Below are 19,363 nucleotides of genomic sequence, written 5' to 3'. Positions count from 1 at the left end.
AGCAAACATGAATGTAAAACGATGCACAATTTAAAAATCGCCTCTATAATCATCTTGTTATGTGTATTCAGCACATTTTCTAAGACCTCAAGGACATGCGCTCTGTTGAAGGGTAAATGTAAAGACAAGAAAACTTCACCGGACCGTGACGTCTTGCGAGGTAGGGAGCTTTTATCTTGAAGGTTTGAGGCGTGGGTGCAGGAAATTCACACAGTGAGGCGTTGTATTTAAATTCAGTATATTCAGTCTTCTCAAATCAGGCCAACTTAATTCACTTAAGCCAGAGGATCAACAAAACCAAAGAACACAGTTATGCAGATCTCTTTCTCTTTATAACAAAACATCTGATCCCCCCTCCCTATAGCCTCAGTCTTTTCTCTGTCTCTCCTCTACTGTTTCTCTTCACTTGTCTCTCTCCTCACCACAGCGATCAGCTCATATGCTTCAGCTGGGCAGCAACCATTGTCCTGGCTGCCCTGCTGACTGGGATTTGTAGTCTTGCTGAAAGCCATGATGGGTTGTAGTCCTTGCTACAGCTACTGGGAGGGAATGTATCACCCCTCTATGACACTACCTCTCATGACATCACTGGGCACTTAGAGTAAGGAGGTGATTAGATTAGCTTAGCATAAAAACTGGAGGCAAGGGGAAACAGCTAGCCTGGCTCTGCTCCACATGAAATAACTCCCCGTGAAATCACATTTTCTTTTGTGCAGTCCAACTTTAGCCGTGCATGTTAAAAACCTCTTTATTTATTTATCCGTCAGTCCGCTACGCTCAGCTGGGCTGCCAGGGCTCCCGTCGTCTGGCAAAATGCAGCATCTTCTTTCAAGTCATTACGCTGGCCAATCTAAAACATGAAAGCACACACTCTTGGTAAATTATTTAGTAATTCAAGCGCAATATTTCTATTTACCACCTAACATTACAACGGAAGATAAAATAATTACTGCGTGATATCTTTCAAGAGCTGTGAAATCCTGTCACATAGTATTATGAACACCTGTTCTGTGTTTTGGTGTTTAATAAGGCTTCAAACATCGTTCCTCAAACCAGCCTCGAATCAGATTTCATGTCTCACTAATACCTTGAACAACGCCTCCATTAACACAATAACTGCTGCTTTATTCTAACACAGGGCTGTTTTGAGTTTAACACTTTAGAATTGGTGATATGAGGATTTTTATTTCTTTCAACTCTGGACAGTCTGGTCAGCTGTTTCCCTCTGCTTCTGGTCTTTATGCTAACCTAAGCTAATTTGAATCAATCTTATCTAACTTTCTTAAAATGTCAAACAATTTCATTGAGAAAATTTCTTTCTGAAATACTTTTTCACTCTCGCTTACAACACTCTCACCACACACCACACGCAATTTAGTCTGCCAACTACAGACTGTTAATCTAGTTATTTCTTCTACTGCGTGTATTTAACCATAATATGTCTGTATACTTTTGTCCAGCTTCAAAGTAGTGTCATACAGTTGGATCGATGAATCAATAGAAAGATGTTGAGTGGGAAAACATGACCCGGTTATTTAAAGGGATTGAAAATGTGTTGTTATGAAACATGAGGTAAAAAATAATTTCCACCGTGTTTTCTTGGGGATATATGAATTGAAAGTTGCCCCCAGTGTGTTTCGTTCACATTTTCTGTGCCACATCCAGCCTTTGTGTGCTTCCATCATTTGAACATGACATGAAAATGCATATACTCTGTGTGATTATACTTGAGTCTGAATGGTGCTCCAGTCATGAGTAGCTTGGAAAGCTTGGCATGAATAATGATTAGCCAGTGAGTCATGAATTTTGGCTTCATGAAAGAAACCGTCATAGCTTTGTTTGCACCCAGTGAAACCACTTTTACCTTTGCTTCAGTGCTTTTTCTTTTTTTGAATGTTGCGTCATTTGCTGTTGCATCAGGCCAAGGTAGACAAAGCACACACTTCACCAGGCAGAAAGTAGAGCTGGTTTTATAATTTTTTATTTTTTATTCTCAGTTAAGTGGCTGGTCATGTTTTATTACACATACAATAATGAGGAGGATCTTTACATTCATTCACAGGATCCATTCAGAAAAAAAAAAAACAACAAAAACCACCACACAGCACTCAAGAGGCTCAAGCACACACAAACAGTAGGAGAGATGGACGCTACACATCACGCATGCCGGCTTTTTGAAAGATAGATGTTGGGAACAGCACAAGTGGTAGTGCTGAGCTTTTCTTTGACTGACTTGGTGCCAGAAAACTTTTGCACATTCTCAAGTAACAACTTATAATTTGTAAATACATAGTTAGTTACAGAGCACCTTTTTGAAATTGTGTTGTTTTTTTTTTTTTTTTATTATTCACAAAACAGAAACACAGCACATTGTTTTTGGTAGTCAGGAGGAAAGGCATTTACAGAATCTGTGCTGTGCGTACAAAGACAAAGAAGAGACTACACTAAAGCATAGATGAATGGTCTGAATCTGGCTTTATGTTTCAGATTCAGGGTCTGGAGGCTTTAAAAGTGGAAAATAGTGCACTACGAAATAATTTAGTTACAGATGCATTAGAAACTTCTCTGCTTCTTTCAGTAACTATTGCAGAAAATTGATTTAGAAAGTTTAGAAATTTAACTTTTACCACAAAATCCACAGACAGCCTTAATGACAAACATAGATCAACATCACATTCAGGACAGGACACTTAACTACAGCTAAGACACAAGAGTTGAATGAAAACACACAAAGACCAAAATGGCTCTCATAATAATGTAAAATCTGTTAAATCTATTACAAAACAAAACTCAAACACAGGTTTATGTTCGGGTGCAGGGGGAGGAGGTTCGAGGGAACGACAAAAGACAGTGTGACGAGACAGAAAATCGCTCTTTACTAAAACAGAAACAACCCGGCCTTTTCATCCAATCAGCAAGCGGCAATGACGGTCGAGTCAGTCGGACTCACACCGGCCTTAACTTTCGAGAACTCCAGGTCTGCTTCAGTTCAGCCACCTTTTGTTAGAGAAACCATGAGAGACGTCCACAGAAACTTAAGCACAAGTAAATATGAAGAGAGAGAGAGAGCAAGAGAGAGAGAGAGAGAGAGAGAGAGAGAGAGCCATGGCAGGGGTCAGGGGGTCATTCAGGCTGCACATGTGAGCGGCTTCAGGATCAACTTCAGCAAACAGTTCACACCAATGATGATGACTGCACAGACTCAGCACAACGCATGCAAGGGTGGGTGAGGATGGGGAAGGGGGAGATGGGGGCAACAGATTGTGTCGCTATCTACCAGCCAAAGGGATGGGACGGTAACAGGAGAGATGAGGGATTTAGCGAACATTAGAGTGTTATTAGAGGCGGAGGGGAAGGTGAGTGTAAGGGGTGATAAGATTTCCTCCTTTTCTTCCTCTTTTTTTTTCCCCCACTTTAGTCCCGTGTTCTTGAACATCTGCCCTCGTGCTGTTGGAAGGGGGTGTGGAGAGGGACCTCAGCGTTTGGCTGGAGAAGCACTCCTGCTTCCCTGTGTAACAGACAAGACATATGTGGTGAATGTGTAGAGGCGGCAGCCCTGCAGGTCTGCCTCAGCATTAAAGGACTACTCTGATGTTTTTGGAGTTCGGCCCATCAGTCATTTCACTCAGTCTGTGATGAGAGGATTCACCTCTGTCTCGGGGCCCTTGCCCTTGCCAACACTTGACAAACTCACAAAAACTATATTAAGTAATAGGTAATTGTAGCTAATAAATTTCTTCACCACTGATGACGACCATTATGAGTCATCACCCATTTAAAAATATTAGCTCTCTGCCAAACCTGTCACTTTCTGTGTGAGAAAAGTTGTATTTGAAGAAGAGAGAAAGTATTTCATCAGGCTTTGCCAACTCTTTCATCAACCCTGAGAGTTGTAGTCACACACCACTAAATTAACTAACTTCAACTTCAGCTGTAATAGGTTCTGCTACTGAATAATGAGAGAAGGGCTTAAGACTGAAAAGTCAGAGTAGTCCTGTAAAGTGAGAAATGAGCAGGTTAGTAAGCCATCCTTGTGGGCATTTTTCCGGCTTATAATGATGCATGAGTGTAGAAGATGATTTCTACCAGGAGAACAAAACATAAAAGAAATGTTGGGAATGGTAAAAATAAAACAATGAGACACTAAATCTAGACTTGTAAGACACAAAGTGAAAATGTGGAGAATTCTGGGACAATAGTCAAAAACTATGAGATACTATGTCAAAATTGTGACATTTGAAGTCAAAATTATGCACAAGTTAGCCTAATTATAGAATATTAAGTCAAATTTAGTCAAAGGTCAAAATACAGTAAGTGAAAAGTGTGCAGTAGAGGTCAAAATGATGAGAAATAAAGTCACATTTATCAGAGAGTAAAACAACATTATGAGAAAAAAGGTGAAAATGTGATAAACTAAGTCAAACTTATGACGTGTGTAGAAAAAAAGGAGAACATTCTGACTCAAAAAAATCAAATTTTGACTCAGTAGGCTATTCCTCAGTATTTCAAAAAATTTGACTTAAAAAGTCTGATTCACTTTTTTCTTTCTACTTCTTATGTATTTGTTTTGTTTGAGAGTTGGAATTAAGGTTGCAGCTTATCCCCTGACCACAGGTTATTACATGTTGCTTCACAGATCCCGTTAATGTGTTTTCCTTGAGGTTTTAGGCATTTAATTCATTCAGAGGCAAAACCTCCCAGTTTCCCATTTGTTTTTTGTTCCCAAAGTTCCAGATCACATATTCTGTGTTAATTACAAAGCCATCTCTGAAACTATATTATTCTTTTTCCTTCCCACTCTCTCATTCAGTTGAAAACGTAAGAAGAGTAGAGCACTCTGAAAGGGGGAAAGATTATACAAATGAGACAAATCTTTATGGATTGCTTAAGAAGATAATCCATATTGTGAGAAGCTTTTTACTCCTCCTGATAAAATGAAGGCTGAGGACTGCGCTTTTGTTCTAAGCTATTCTTATAGCCATTCCAGATGAAATTCATTATCTGTCATGAAAGAGAAAAAGTCAATATGTAGCAGCCGCACTTAGATTTAAATCTTAAACTGAAAGCAGACTCTGAATAGAAACAAAGTGTGAAACATTAATTAAAAGTGACTATGGCTTTATGCTCATTTCCATTTGCACTGTGCCATCTATGTGCAGAAGAAATGGAAGTGATGGTGTGATGGCACTGAGTCAGTGCTAATTAGTCGTATCAGGGAGATTTGAAATGAGCATCCCAGAAGTTCTTCATCTCCAGAGCTGTTTACTCTCTTTTAGCTTCGTGACAACAATTTAGCCACTACAGATGAGATGCAGCCCCAGGGAAATTTGAATTTCTCCTCACCTTTAGTAACTGTTATACCAACTAATCTATGATAGGCCTACAGTGAGAGTGGCTGGCTAATTAAAACCTGAAAAACTGGCAGAGCATGAAAGCCGTCGCTGCCTTTCATGACATATGAAAAATAAATCAACTAATAAGGAGCTTCTCTGTAAATTGGAAAATCAAGCAGTTATGAATATGGCAGTCTAAACTAAGTGCTAATAAATATGTACCAAGGCTGAAAAGCTGGGTAAGTGTTCAGTATCAGTATCACATTGAATATCCTGAAACTCGAGTGGGAGAACCAAACTTCACTTAGTCATAACAGGAGAACAGAAAACTTCCATCTGTGCTCCAAATATGTAAAAATTAGGTTATCAACAACTTCAGCTCTGACCTGGTAGAGTTACTTGATAGCATATTATTATTATTTTTTTTAATGTTGTGCAATTCATTTTTGACCAAAAACTGATACCAAGGTCACTTCCTCAGTACAGACAAACACACTTTTTCTGTGACAGGGAATCTGTTATTTCACCACTGTCGTCCGTAGTACACACTAGCTAACAGACCTAAGCCAGCACTAGCTAGAGGATGTGATGCTGACAAGGAGTTCAGGTCAAGTTTATTTTAAATCCTCTCTTTCATATTTTTAAGCACTTGAACTATAGATGATTAAAAATTCTTTACAACACATTATAATATAGTTGTAAATATTGTTTATTAATGTTTTTTTTTCCGATCTTGGGCTGAATAAACTGTAAGTACAGCACTGACATCTTGCACATGTTAGCAGACTGCTAACTGCTTTATATTATATTTGGAAAAATGTTTAACACACTTTGCTGTTGTCATCCCTGCTATTACAGTTATGTCTAGTAAGTATGTAAAAAAAAAATCTGCAGATCTTTAATATCAGCACAACAGGACTGTGTGTGTCTGATAATCAGTTTTATATTCTACCACCAGCGCGTCCACCAAAGTACCTGAAGGAGCTTTTCGTGCTTGGCAAGTGAATGATGAGATTGCATGATAGTGTTATATTATACATTGTGCATAAGCAACCCCTTCCCTATAAAGCAGTTATAGTATGTTAGCTATAGCCCCGCTGGACCCTGACCAGAGCTGGATCCACCATCTACAACATAATTATATCAGAGCTGGCATAAAGCTTGTGGCACGCACGATGACCAATCTTGTCTCAAAAAGCCTCTTATTATTCTGCTGCTGCTGCAGTAATAATGAGGTTAAGATGTCTTCTAAGCATATCAATGTTGAACAAATGTGCAGTGAGTTAAACTCAACTATCCTCCATCAGGTATCAGTTACTCACTCTGCTGCTGATATCATCACTGAGGCAGAAAAGAAATGGGCAAGACAGTGATTAGAGAAATGTTCCATTTTCTCTGCAATTTCATTTCCGGGAAAGAGAAGTGCAGAGAAGCCACTGGGAAATAAAATGGAAAGTGTCTGACAAGGAGTTTTTCTTTACCATTTTGAAGATCCTAGTCAGGGTGCCTTTGCCATCCCCTGCACTGGCCTTCTTGCCTTTAGCGGACTGTGACTTCTGGTCGCCCTAGCAGAGGGAGAGAGAGAGTCAGGGTGTTCAAAGAGTCTTGGACATGTTTGGCAGGGGACTGAGATGTGACAGAGAGCCCTGTTTTTTCAGGGAGTAATGAGTAAAGAGAGTATAATATATAAGACCTCCTTCTCCAGGTTGTGCTCAGGGGTGATGGAGGAGTGTGCTCTACAAAAGACCTAAAGTATCGGAGAAAACCAGATATCGATTCTGGTGCAATCCAATTCCACCCTACTTTTACAGGACATTTGTGTGAATTATGCATGTGCTAAAAAAGCTACAAAGCAGCACAGTTTGCTATGAAAGGGGAAAACTTTCCTGTTTGCATATTTTAGATAAAAAGAAGAGAAGACTTCATCGCATAGCAGTTGACTTTCTAAAAAATTGAAGGTTCATGGCTCTCATGGCCATGTCATCTGGTACCTGCAAGTTACAGCAGTATGACCATGTGCTGACACTTTGCAAATGCAAAACCCAATGCTAATCAGTTTTTGAAGAGTCTGGTTTCTGTTGTGTCTTTATGACATTCAGGAAGCTCATTTATTCACAGCAGATACCATGGAGCAAATGTATTTTATTCTGGTAAGGCTTCAAAAATATCATTGCTATGGAAAAAGCAAAAAACAGAGGTCTGTTTGATCATATCGGCATGAAAATGAACTATAGGAATTGATTTTAAGTTCATCCCCTTAGACAAGCACTTAGGGACTGTAAGAAAATGATTGCTAAGGGACTGTATGAAAGTTATCAGCAAAGTCTTTGTCCACATCATTTCAACCTTTTACCTCCAAGTACGCTTCTGCTGCTTCGTGATTCAGAATAAGCAAACACGCACTCTCTCACACACACATGCACATTCACTAGGATCTTAAATTAAGTGTTGATAACGTCGCCAAATGAAGCAGAAGGCAGCCTCACTTCAGCCAGCCACAGAGGAATTTTGAGATGAAACGAGGATAATGAAGAACAGAATAATGCCTGTGTTATCATGAATATACAATATGTGCACATGATGTGGATGAGTCAGGCAGCAAAGATACAGAATGGGGATGACCTATTTGAAAATGGACTTAAGTTGGAAGGAAATGAGGGCGTTATCTCTAATGTATGGACAGATGACGGCGGCTAAAGAGGTTGATGGAGACGAAATGGAAATGGAGCCACAGGGGTCACGCTCAAAGGCAGTTTGAGAGGATGACCTCACTTGCCCTTGCTTCAGTTTAATTAGGCATGATACCTCTGTGTTTTTGCAGTTTCAAACCACCTACCAGGCCTATCTTGGCTGCTAGTCCTCTCCACTGGACGTGCAGAGAGACAAGAGACAAGGACAAGAGGTAAACGAGAGAGGGGGACAAATAGAAATGTGTGTCTTACTCATCGCAAAGGCAGGATGGGAAGGAGAGGAAGCAGGTGGGAGGGTCCGTCCGGGGGGGGGGAGGACGGTCACAGGGTCACAGGGGGGGCAGGAGCAGATGAGGAACAGAGGAAAGGGGGGCAGATATGTGGGGTAAAGGAGAGAGGAGCAAGGCAGATGCTCACATTGAAAAGAGCACAAGTTTAGTGACATTCAGAAGCAACAAAGCCAGAGGCCTACAGTCAAGGGCGTAGGTTTGGTCTCAACATCGGAGAGATTGGCTTTTTAATGCCATCAACCAAAGGGTTTATTGACATATAAGATCTGAATTTACATTCAGAAATGCCCATATGCAAATGTAATATATGTGCATGTGTTGAATTTTCATATATGAAATATATGGTATAGTAAATTATAGTATAGTAAGGTATAAAAATATTGGTAGGGACATGTCCATATGCAAACCTACGCCCTTGCCTACAGTACACTATAGATCAACACAACAGTGCAGCCTTTTAAATGAACAGCTCTTCATTGTGGGAAATACTCCCAATATATAATATTCACTTTCTTACAAAGTATTAGATGAGAAGATAGATACTTTTTTTCTGTCTGTAGGTGAAGCTACAGCTAGCTTAGCATAAACACTGGAAAAAAGGGGAAACTCCTAGCATGGTGCTATCCAACCGTTACAAAATTCTACAAAAAACCGGTGTTAAATCATCATCTCGTGAGAACTGCTGCATTGCAATAGTCAATAAAACACTGTGGGAGCACAGCGTCTTACAAATAAGATCTGTTTAGTGTCATTCACATTAACTTTCTTTTATTGATCATTATTAAACCAGGATGTGCTACCATCACTCTGGATATCGCAGCGATGTTTCAGTAATCTAACTGCTGTCTTATTTTAATATAATGTATTTATCCATTATTACAATAATTGAAAATGAATGAATATCGTATGCTGGAGGGTAAATGGTCTAGAGATTACACTATAAGTAAAGACATTGTTCCATATTTACTTCATTACTTGTCTTCATTCATCTATTTATGTATGTATTTATATGTGTTATGTATTATGTTTGTATATGAATTTAAATTTTAACTTATACAAATGTAGCAATGTAAACAAGACTCACCCTGGACTTAGGAGGGGCAGGGGACACCTGAAGAAGAGTTAATAACATAGAGAAAAAGAGGTTTTATAGAGTTAGTAAGAAATCAGGAGAGGAAAAAGTATCAGAGCAGCAAAGAGACAAACATGGAGGAATATTGGAAGGAAAGAGCACTGCTAATGTACTTAGAGATGTCTGACCTCCGATACTGTGAGCGCTTAAGAGATATGAGAGTTCATTCTGAGCATTACTTACGATCGTGCGGAAGAAATGGACCACAGCGTTCTCTGCTCCACGCTTACGTGGGGAAGTCGCAGAGGCTTTCTGAGGACCTGGAGAGAGAGCACCTCGGAAAGATCCCTGGAAAGGAAATGAAAAGAAAGGAAGGGAACAACAGACACACATATTTAATGTACGCTCATGCAGCTACTAAAGCTACTTGGGCTTTAACTCTAAACTCTGAGATACTTGCTCATATAAAATCTTTAATATTACATTTAAGATTAATAGTTTATCTGATAAAGTAAGGTCCTGTTACTACAGCCAAGAAATTATTGCTTCTATTATAACACCTCCTTGGGATCAAATTAATGAATACTTGAAATAATACTCAGTTTTGTATATGTTGTCTTGTTGCTTGTTCTACTTACCTGTTGAATGATGAAAAATAAAAAACACCAAAATTACAAAATGATTCACTCTTTAATGGACCGTTTACAAAAGCACACCATCCCTTGTTGCCATAGCGCCAAAGGCTGATGGGAGACAGCAGCAGCTCAAAACTGTTGCATATAAAAGGGGTTACTTACCTGAAATGTTAAGAATAATTCATTTTTTAATTGAACTTGGAATTAATTTGTAGGTTGTGTAATAACTTTTTTCTTTATAGATCATGCGGATGGCCTACTGTTATTCAAGTAAGCAGATGCTAATGTGGTGCGGATTGTGATTTAATACATAATGCAGCAATATGCAACTTTTGCATAACAATGCTTCAGAGCATGTACCATTTGTGATGGTGGGCATGTAGCATGAGCGTTAGAGGGCTACCTGTAGTTGATGACAGTGAAGGAAAGCAACAAGAATCTACAGCTCAGCCATGCTCAGAAATTTGGTTAATTTGAATGTTTTTACACAGAAGATTGTCAGTTTCCACCATCTTTTATACTCCTACCACAGACAGAAGTGGCTGCTGAGATGCAACAGCTCTGAATAAGAATACGTTTTGATGTTTAGTTCTGCTGAGTTTACTTTGTGAAAAACCTCCCATTAACTCCCACCCACCCGCAGACAATCATTCAGTCAGCAGCAGCCCCACGCCTCAGACAGTGCCACCTCATTAACCCTTATCCCAAACTGTCGAAAACCTTTGGTCACGAGTCATTAAAAACAAATTAAAGTGGAACAAATGAGCAGTTACAATTGTCAGTATTTTCTTGTCCGTTTTATCTTAACAAAGAAGAGTAATTATCTTCCAAAATACAAATCAATGCAGCCAAGTGCTTCAAAGTCAGGCTTCACAAAGGCCATGTCAAGATAAATGCTTTATAAGATCGAAATCCTCTGTCTTTTAGGCCTGAATAAAAACTAAAAGAAATCCTCTATTAACTAATGCAAACAGCACAGACACATTAAAGGTGTAAAGATATGATTCCTCTAATACCAAACACCATCAACAACCTGCAGCCCACGGGAAAAAAAACTAATTTCCACCCACTTTTCAGTTAATGTTACCTCATTCATCCCTTTCTCTGACCCCATTAATGCAACAGGAAAATGTGTGTGTGTTTATATGAGTGTGTGTGTGTGTGTGGAGAGCTATTGCGATTGATGATTCACATCCATTATCTCACATCAAAGAACCTTCAGGTAACCAAAAGGGAGGAAACTTTCACCGCCACCACCATTTATACAACATGATAGACGCGCTGTGTTGCATTATGCGCCACCTTTACCGTCTTTTTGGGGGTTTTGTGAAAATGGACCGTCGAACAATTAGAGCAATACAGAGAAGCACAATCCACCCAAATGGACATGTGGATTATTATATCTTATATAACAAAAGGAAAAAACATGTATTACAGTAAAATGACTATTTCAACTGTTTGAATAGGACTAAATCTGTCCTTTCTTGTTGTTGATGTCAGCATGTGTATTCAAGCTCTGCAGCTTCCCCGGTGCTTCAGTCGTGACCCCTTAATGATGTCCTCTTGCATAAGTGCGCGCGTCTGTGTGTGTTGCATGTGCTACATGTCTGTTTCTGACATGATGGAAGGAGAAATGAAAGGGAGGGGAGAAAATAGAGCAACCTTGGTGGCCACTGCCGCACCTTTGTTTGGCTGGAAAGTAGAAGAAAGGAGGTAGAGATGGGAGAAGAAACAGGAGATCAAATAACGCTGTATGAATTCTGGCTGGTTCAGTCTCAATTCCAGCCAGTTTGTCCCTTTGATGCGAATGAGTTTCTGCGTTTCCTCTCTGTGTGTGTGTTCTCTTCTCTTCTCCTGCATTAAAACACTTTATTTTTCCATTTGAAAAAGCTAAAAAAAACAACACAAAAAAATAAAAACTACTCTTGTGAGGATTCTTATTCAATCTGCTAAAGCAGATGCATCCAAATGTCAAATGAATATTACACATCTTAGGAGGGGGAAAAAATACAGATGAGATTTCCATTAACTGCTGGCGTACGCTTAATGATGATGGCTTTCAAATCTTGAGCAGTGACACTGAGGCTTTCTGCCAAGTCTGAGCTGTTATTAAAATGCTGCTAAATGAAAAGCCATTTTGGTTAAGCGTTGAGGATATGCTGCCATTTTCAGCTTTTTAAACTTTCTTCTCAAAGTTTCGCTTCAGTTGGAGGTCGCAATCATTGATCCCCTGTTTGATGTCTGAGGGGAAGCGATTCAGCTTCAGCTCGTGTGAGAGAGAAAAGGAGGTGCAGGGAGACATGAAAGAGCTCATTTTCATCTGCCTGCAACACACACACACACATACAAACACACACAATCACGGTGGATTTGTGTATAGATCAGCATGTCCAGTATCCAAACACTTGTCCTTTGGATTTCCTGAAATAGATTTTTTGTAATAGCTGCTGTTTCTCTTGTCCAGTTCTTATTCTATTTTTTTTTATCCGTGTAACAAGGAATATGAATAGCAGAACACAAAGAAAGGGAATTACTTCCTGGCTTTTAAAAAGGGGCAGTAGGTTGAATTGCAGCTAGTTTATTTTAGGATGCAGACTAGACTAAAAAAATCATTCATGAAAATAATTTACACAAAATACAAAATATGCATATTTGCTTTTTTTCTTTTCTTTGAAATTATTTCAAACACTGATAAACATTTCAAATAATCAATTATAATGATGCCAAAAAGGGAGAAGCCAGTCATCGGGATTCAGGACACAGACGGAGATACATGGTTCTCGTGCAGGTTAATGATCACAGCTGGCCCCTTTGAGGATAGAGGTCACTGCCTGGCCAGGAGTCTGCTTCATTATGAATGATGCTTAATAATTAATCCTGAAGAGGGGGAAGACTTGGGAGATTCATGGCTGAGAATCGCTCAATCTTTATCATTAGAGAAAAACCCTCATGGATCAACATCATAACAAAATATACTAGTTAAGATACCTGTTTTTTTTCTGGAAAATGAGCTGCAGATTTCTACTCTGCAGCGGTGAACCGGAGGAGACGGCACTCTTTCACATATTCATTCATCCATTTACTCACAATTAGCCTCTCTGCCCCCCAGTGGTTGTTAGGAAGCAGAGTTCCAGATGACAGCCTGGCTGCATCACGCTCTGCAGGGTGCTTCACATCCATCAACATGTGCACCCTTGCTGAGCCAGAAGAAAGAGATAATAATTGCATTCAACTCTGAGGACTAGCTGTTTTTTTATTTATTTATTTATTTTCCTCTGTAGTTGTGCTCGCTCAGATTTATGTACAGAGGGAGCGAGGGGCCAATCGATCGGGCTGACAAACATAGCAGTTTGACAGGCAGTGGAGAAACGCAAACACAGCAGCCGCAGCTCGCTGTTCACCCCTCGGAAAGGCAATCAGGTCATGTGTCCCGCAAGATCAAATACCAAGTAAAAAAAGGGGCTAATTAAGCAATTATCTGCGCTGTCGTTTAGGAGTGATGAACAAAAAAAAAAAGAATTTTAGAAAAGGAGGGTTATTTTTTTCCTGAGGGAGGGTAGCCTAAGGTTTTTAGTTTTGCTGTAATTATACCAATAATAATACATTTTGAGTAAGTTAATGAGTACAACATCTTTTTTTTCAGGGAATAATCAGACCTCCCCACCCCCGGTGATTTTCATACGGTCCCTTAAGTAGCACATAACCCAATCCTACAAATGAAATGCTTGAGTGATATTTGCACTTTTAATTTCTCCAACTCCGAGGCTGCACGCACAGAGGCTGCACCGTCTTCTTTCGCGTGTGACTGATAAAGCAGTGCTGCTGTTAATTCTGCAGTATCAATCATTTGCAGCTTGTATTTAAATGTAATTAAAATGCCATGTCTGTCCAAACTCCTGGACAGTGTTTGTTTTCAATGCGTGATAATCTCCTGTGCCAGGGTGCCAGGGTGTTTCTCGGTCTAACCAAGAGATGAATATAATCGCACATTTTTGCATCTCAAACAGAAATTTAAATGAGCCTGTGCCGACTCAATTGCTGAGACGAAGTCACAGGAGAGGCGATCCGCACGAACACGCTGCTGTTCATGTTCTTTAGATGTGGTTTAAATGGCTCAAATGTGGCAACACTTCTCTCTGATCTGAGTGGAAATTAGTTTAAATTTGCTTTTGTCTCCAGGAAACAAAACCAATGAGGTGTTCGCAGAATTTTGAAAAAAAAAAAAAAAAGAGGAGGTGTTTTATTTTCTCTTTGTCTTTACGCTCACACAAACAAGTCAAGCCTGTCATCCGTTACTCAGTGCTATCAGAATGGAGATAAAGTTTTCATTAAACCCTCTCTGATAACTCCTTTTGTTTTGCAGTCTACGCATTGATGTGACTGACTGACTGAACTGTGAAATACATTTATTAGTCTTAAGGTCTATAATCTTAAAGGCTGAGTCTGCACACAGAGCCCAAGCACGCAGAATAAATGCTGAAAGTAAAGTGTTTTACATCTGGTGGCTTTTCTCTGTGGTTTGGGTCCAAAACATAAAAAAATTGGAACTCCACCTCAAAATTGGGAGTAACAACAAATCAGAGCAGGTGTTAGCAGAGCAGTTAAAACAATTTCTCACACTTTCACAACAGAAGAACAACGAAAAAGAGAGAGACATCAAGCCGAACACGAATTAAAACAAAACAAAGAGAGAGCTGAGGGTGTTGTTAAAGAGTTTTAATCAAGCAATAATCCAAAAAGCTTAGAACAGGATCAGGTTAGGAACAGGTCACCGGTCACAACAGTTCACAACAGATACAAACGGTTACAAGTATCCACTGCAAAGTTGAAGGCGTTACAAAAACAGGGATCGTCACTGATCCACTGCTGCTTCAAACAAACTCTCCGACTGGGTCAAAGACATGTGAACCTGAGGTGGGGTAACTGATGGGGGGAGGGAGCACGGCTGACACCACCCTCTCCATCCAAGACACTGGGGTTAGAGTACATTATCACACAAGTTTTGGTTTTGACTGCGAGCTGTTCTGCGAAAGCCTGATTTCATATACAGTAATCACTCCAGCAATCATTACATGCCTGATACTGTCTTATTCAACTAATTAATATGCTAATTATAACTTAAAAAAACACAGTGGAAACTGCTTATAGTGATCAAAGCGTTTGGGACAGAATCATTCCCATACAAATGCTGTTTATAGTAATCAAGTAGTCCAATTACAGTGTTCATTTTGGGTCTTTTCATACATAAGGACAAACAGAAATGTTGGAACCTACTACTGCAAACTGTCAAATGCTGAGGCTCTCTTCTAACCTATTTGTACAAGGTTTTGGAGCCACAGTGTGTAATGCCCACTAACAACCGTCCCTGCCTGCTCTCCTAACGCAAGTTCAATGTGCACTCATGTGCCATGTGATATCTTCACTGTCGTGGCTCAGTGACTTATTTTTCCCACTCTGCCTGCGATTTGGGACTTTTACAGTTTGTAATTATCGTCCCCGCTCTCTCACAGCAGCGGGTGTGTTACGCGAGTGGAGTGTGATGTTGACCATTCAGTCTAGACTTGGAGCAGAAGAGGTTTATTTCATCAGGTTATTGTTATCTTTAAAGCAGTAAGTAGTGAAGCTGTTTCATTACTTTATAGTCATGTAATAAATACAAACATCAATTAGATGGTAATCTTTATGAGAAATAAAGGAAAGCAATAATCATCTCCTCAGAGTGATCAATCACTATAAGCTGTTTTCACTGTGTTATGTCTTCTTTTGCCTAATGCTCATGCAAACTTAATTTCCCGTCCAATTAGCACATCACCACCCTTGTAATTTGAAGTGATCAAAAACATGTGAGCATTCAAATGCAGATTCCCTGCAGTTGTTTCATGTCCTGAGACTCAAGTTTGTCATTTTTGGCGTCATCTCTCATTACCTCTCGTGTCTTTTTACCTCTCACGTTTTCACAAAGCCCGGACTCGGGGCTTGGATCGAAAAGTAAGAAAATAAATCAGACAAAAATCATAAAAAAGCACAAGGGATCAGATGGTAAATGGCCCCACACCTACCGAATATTAAAACAATTTACCTTTACTGAAATAAGCATGCATATCATAGTCCATAACAGAAAACAATGACACAATATTTCCCACTAATACTGTAGCCTAGAAGTCGATGTATGCATTGAGAATGTCTGTGGTGAATCTGTGCACACAGACAGGCAGGGTAGATCAGAAATTAAGCTAAAAATGATCTGTCTTCGTGGAAAATGAATGAATTTTTTGGAAAAATTCATGTTTGAAGCAGAAAGTGAGTGCAGGCTGTTTTTTTTTTTTTTTTTGCTGGAGGCAACAGAGGTGGGGCTAACCTGTCTGTCGTTTACTTGAGAAGTGAACACTCGTCATTTGAAGGCAAACCCTTGGTGAATACATATATAAATATATTTGTACAACTGTTTTTAGCAAACCTGTCATCAATATGGAGAGCAACGTACAGTTTGCAATGTACAGTCGAAAAATCAAACAAATACTGCAGCAAATTGGTCACTAACCTGACGTTAAATGAAAGCTTCACGATTTGTTCTGTTGACATTTTCCCTGAACATTTCAAGAGTAACATTTCACAAAAGAAAAACAATATCTGATCAGCACAGCAGGCTAAAGCAAAGATTTGTGGCATACAATATATATAAAATCATTTTTTTTTTTTATCCTGAATCTTACACTGAACACCGTTTCAGAGTTGGCATAAGGCATGGGAGGAAATGCATATGTTCATGCTGTTTTCTTTGCAAATACTGTGCCAAAGCACTCTGGTTAGCGCTCCGCAGGGTTAGAAAAGGTGGACAAAAAAGAAAAAAAGCTTCTAATCAGAGGAGGATTTAGCTCGCTGTACTGTAGCCTTCCCTTCGCCATCATCACTAATGTTATACAGCAGCTGTCAATATGAACAGATGTGACTCATGATGGGACATATCCAACCCCTGCCATGTCTACGAGAGGCTTTGGCCTTTAGCCTCAGCTTGTTGCCGTAGTGTTGTCAGGATAACAATGCATGTTCAATGCGGAACATTTACACCGCATTTGGTGCTGGAGCCCAAATTTCCATTTCAACACCGCCTCCAGAGGGCATCGCTGTGAGTGAATGGCCCATGGGCTGAAAAGATGTGGAACCAGCAGAGCTGCAGTCTGGTTCTTAATAGCCATGGCAACAGTGCCAAGAAGTCCATCGTGACTAGAAGCGGATCCCAGTCTGTCTGAAGTGGTGTGGTGGGCAAACTGGCGCCAGGAGTACAAACAGAGCTTTCACTACCACAGTAAAGACTGACAGTGAGCCGACTTTTGTTTTGTTTTGACAAAGTAGAGCTGATCAGTGATCTTTCATAATTACTAATGGGCAAAAGTCCGGCATCCTGACAACACTAGAGCTAATTAAAAAGCACTGCAGGCTCAAATGCCTCATAATCACCTGTCTGCAAGATAAGATAAGCCTGTTCTGACTTCTGTATATATTCCCAAACTGGGGATGATAATGTGCTCCTACTCTATATTAATATACATCTTCTATCTCTTTGATCATTTATAGCATAATCATTAAGTTTGAAAGTGACTTAGCAGACTGCTGCACCGTGCAGACTGTAGTGAAGTACCTCCCTGTGGCTGACCTATCGTGAATGTTTACGAAATTAACCCAGAGTAAAAGAAATCAACTTTCCTGGAAGCAGCATTAACTCTCTGTAGAGAAACCAATGCCTCTGAAAAAATCCATAAAATGTACCAGTACTATGTCTTATTGATACGGGGATCAATTCCCAGTCTCTCACAAGATCATCATCATCATTTAGGGAAGTACCTGAGCTGAAACACAGCTGTTCTCAACTCCAGTTTGTCAAACGTTTGAGTAAGCAAACTCCATTACGGCAGCAACAAGTGAACAATTCCACCATTTCACATCTACGACAGATATATTAAATTTAACAGAAGACAAAAATGCTACTAATGTCAGTACCATTCAAACAAAAGAAAAACAGAAAAAATATAGAAACGACTCGTTAATGATTCAGAATCACAGCCTCTTCATAATAATAAAAGAAAATAAAAAATCTAAATAAAACAAACTCCACCCAAAGTCATCATCCTGTGCCGATTCATAACCAGCTGGTTACTGTGAATCGTAGGACAATGTCAGTCACCATAAAACAACGATAAAACCAACACGCTTCAATATGACAAATATGATGCAACAAATTCTTCTCTAAGGAATCTGAAGTAAAAAGTGGTTCTGGGAGTGAATCAGCAGAATGAACTGAGATACAAAGAGAAAAGTCGAGTGTTTTTTTTTTTTTTTTTCATCTCGACTCTCCCTGCTTCCTCACCTTGCTCTTCCTCTTCTTGTCCCCTCCAAAGAACTTTCCGATCTGATCCAGGAGGCCGGGGTTCTTCTTCCTGCGGCCCAACCCGAAGGCGGTCTGTGTGGAGCTTGCAGATGCCATGGTGGTAGCAGTAGTTGGTAGTACAGTTGTATTTGTCAAATGTGGGGTTCTTGTCTCTCTCTTAAATGAGAGATTGAAGGACAGAGGAGGGAAAAGAGAAAAGAGAGGAGAGGGAGGGAAAAAAAAGCTAGCCTACTCTAGGTCCTGTTCGGGGCAATCCGACCCACACTCTGAAGCCGTTCCGCTGTGCTCCTGGATGGTCTGCAGCTCGTCCGATTCGGAGGGTCGCTCTTTGAAGGTGTTGTCCTCTCGGCCCGGGGCATCTCGGGAGAAGAGGCGGGCCAGGTGGGGGCGTGGTGTGGCGGCGTCAGGGTCAGCTGTGCTGGCGGGGGTCCAGGGCTGGCGGGGGCCCTCAGCGCCTGTGGAGTCAGTCACCGCCGGCTTCTCCGAGACGCAGCCATTGTTCTGGTTCGCATCTGCCTCACCCAGGCCTGCGCAGAAAAAACAAGGGTCATCTATGGGCTTGGGCCTGCATGGCACACAACAAACCACAGCAGCACAATGGGCTCTTTTGACGCGGCCGTGCCCTTCCTGCTGCAGCAGAGACCAGCGAAGCTAACATTTCACAGTTTAACTAGAATGAACTTCACCTGCTGAACGGGAAAAGGTGACAACATGAGTTTAAAGACGTGAGCATCTGAAAAATATTAATTGATTTCCTAAGTATTGTTTTGTCTCTGAAATCTCTGAGGTCACTTTCAACACCTTTTGTTTTGTTAAGTGCAGACTTCTGAGTCAAACCAATGTTAGAGCAGGTGTGCTCACAAATCCCAGCTTAATTTCACTGGAGCACAATGCATTAGAGTGCTTGTATACACCTTGATTTATTGCAGTACTTTAATTAATAGCAGGTTCACACAT

General features: G+C 40.2%; 1 protein-coding gene across 1 annotated transcript in view; it reads right to left on the bottom strand.

Annotated features, from left to right (window-relative positions):
- Positions 1–1,965: 1,965 nt before the first annotated feature.
- Positions 1,966–19,363, bottom strand: part of mbp (myelin basic protein) — a 66,593-nt gene continuing 49,195 nt past the window's right edge. Inside the window, 7 exon segments of the mRNA XM_022753253.1 lie at positions 1,966–3,508; positions 6,656–6,674; positions 6,815–6,898; positions 8,170–8,199; positions 9,398–9,424; positions 9,629–9,733; positions 18,386–18,933. Of these exon segments, the coding sequence (XP_022608974.1) occupies positions 6,672–6,674; positions 6,815–6,898; positions 8,170–8,199; positions 9,398–9,424; positions 9,629–9,733; positions 18,386–18,933 (797 nt within the window). The 3' untranslated portion in view covers positions 1,966–3,508; positions 6,656–6,671.

The sequence above is a fragment of the Seriola dumerili genome, unplaced genomic scaffold (genome assembly GCF_002260705.1).
Source record: "Seriola dumerili isolate Sdu_G_001 unplaced genomic scaffold, Sdu_1.0 BDQW01000191.1, whole genome shotgun sequence".
Taxonomy (NCBI): Eukaryota; Metazoa; Chordata; class Actinopteri; order Carangiformes; family Carangidae; genus Seriola; species Seriola dumerili.
The sequence above is the reverse complement of the archived record's forward strand: the minus strand, read 5'-3'. Positions and strand labels throughout refer to the sequence as shown.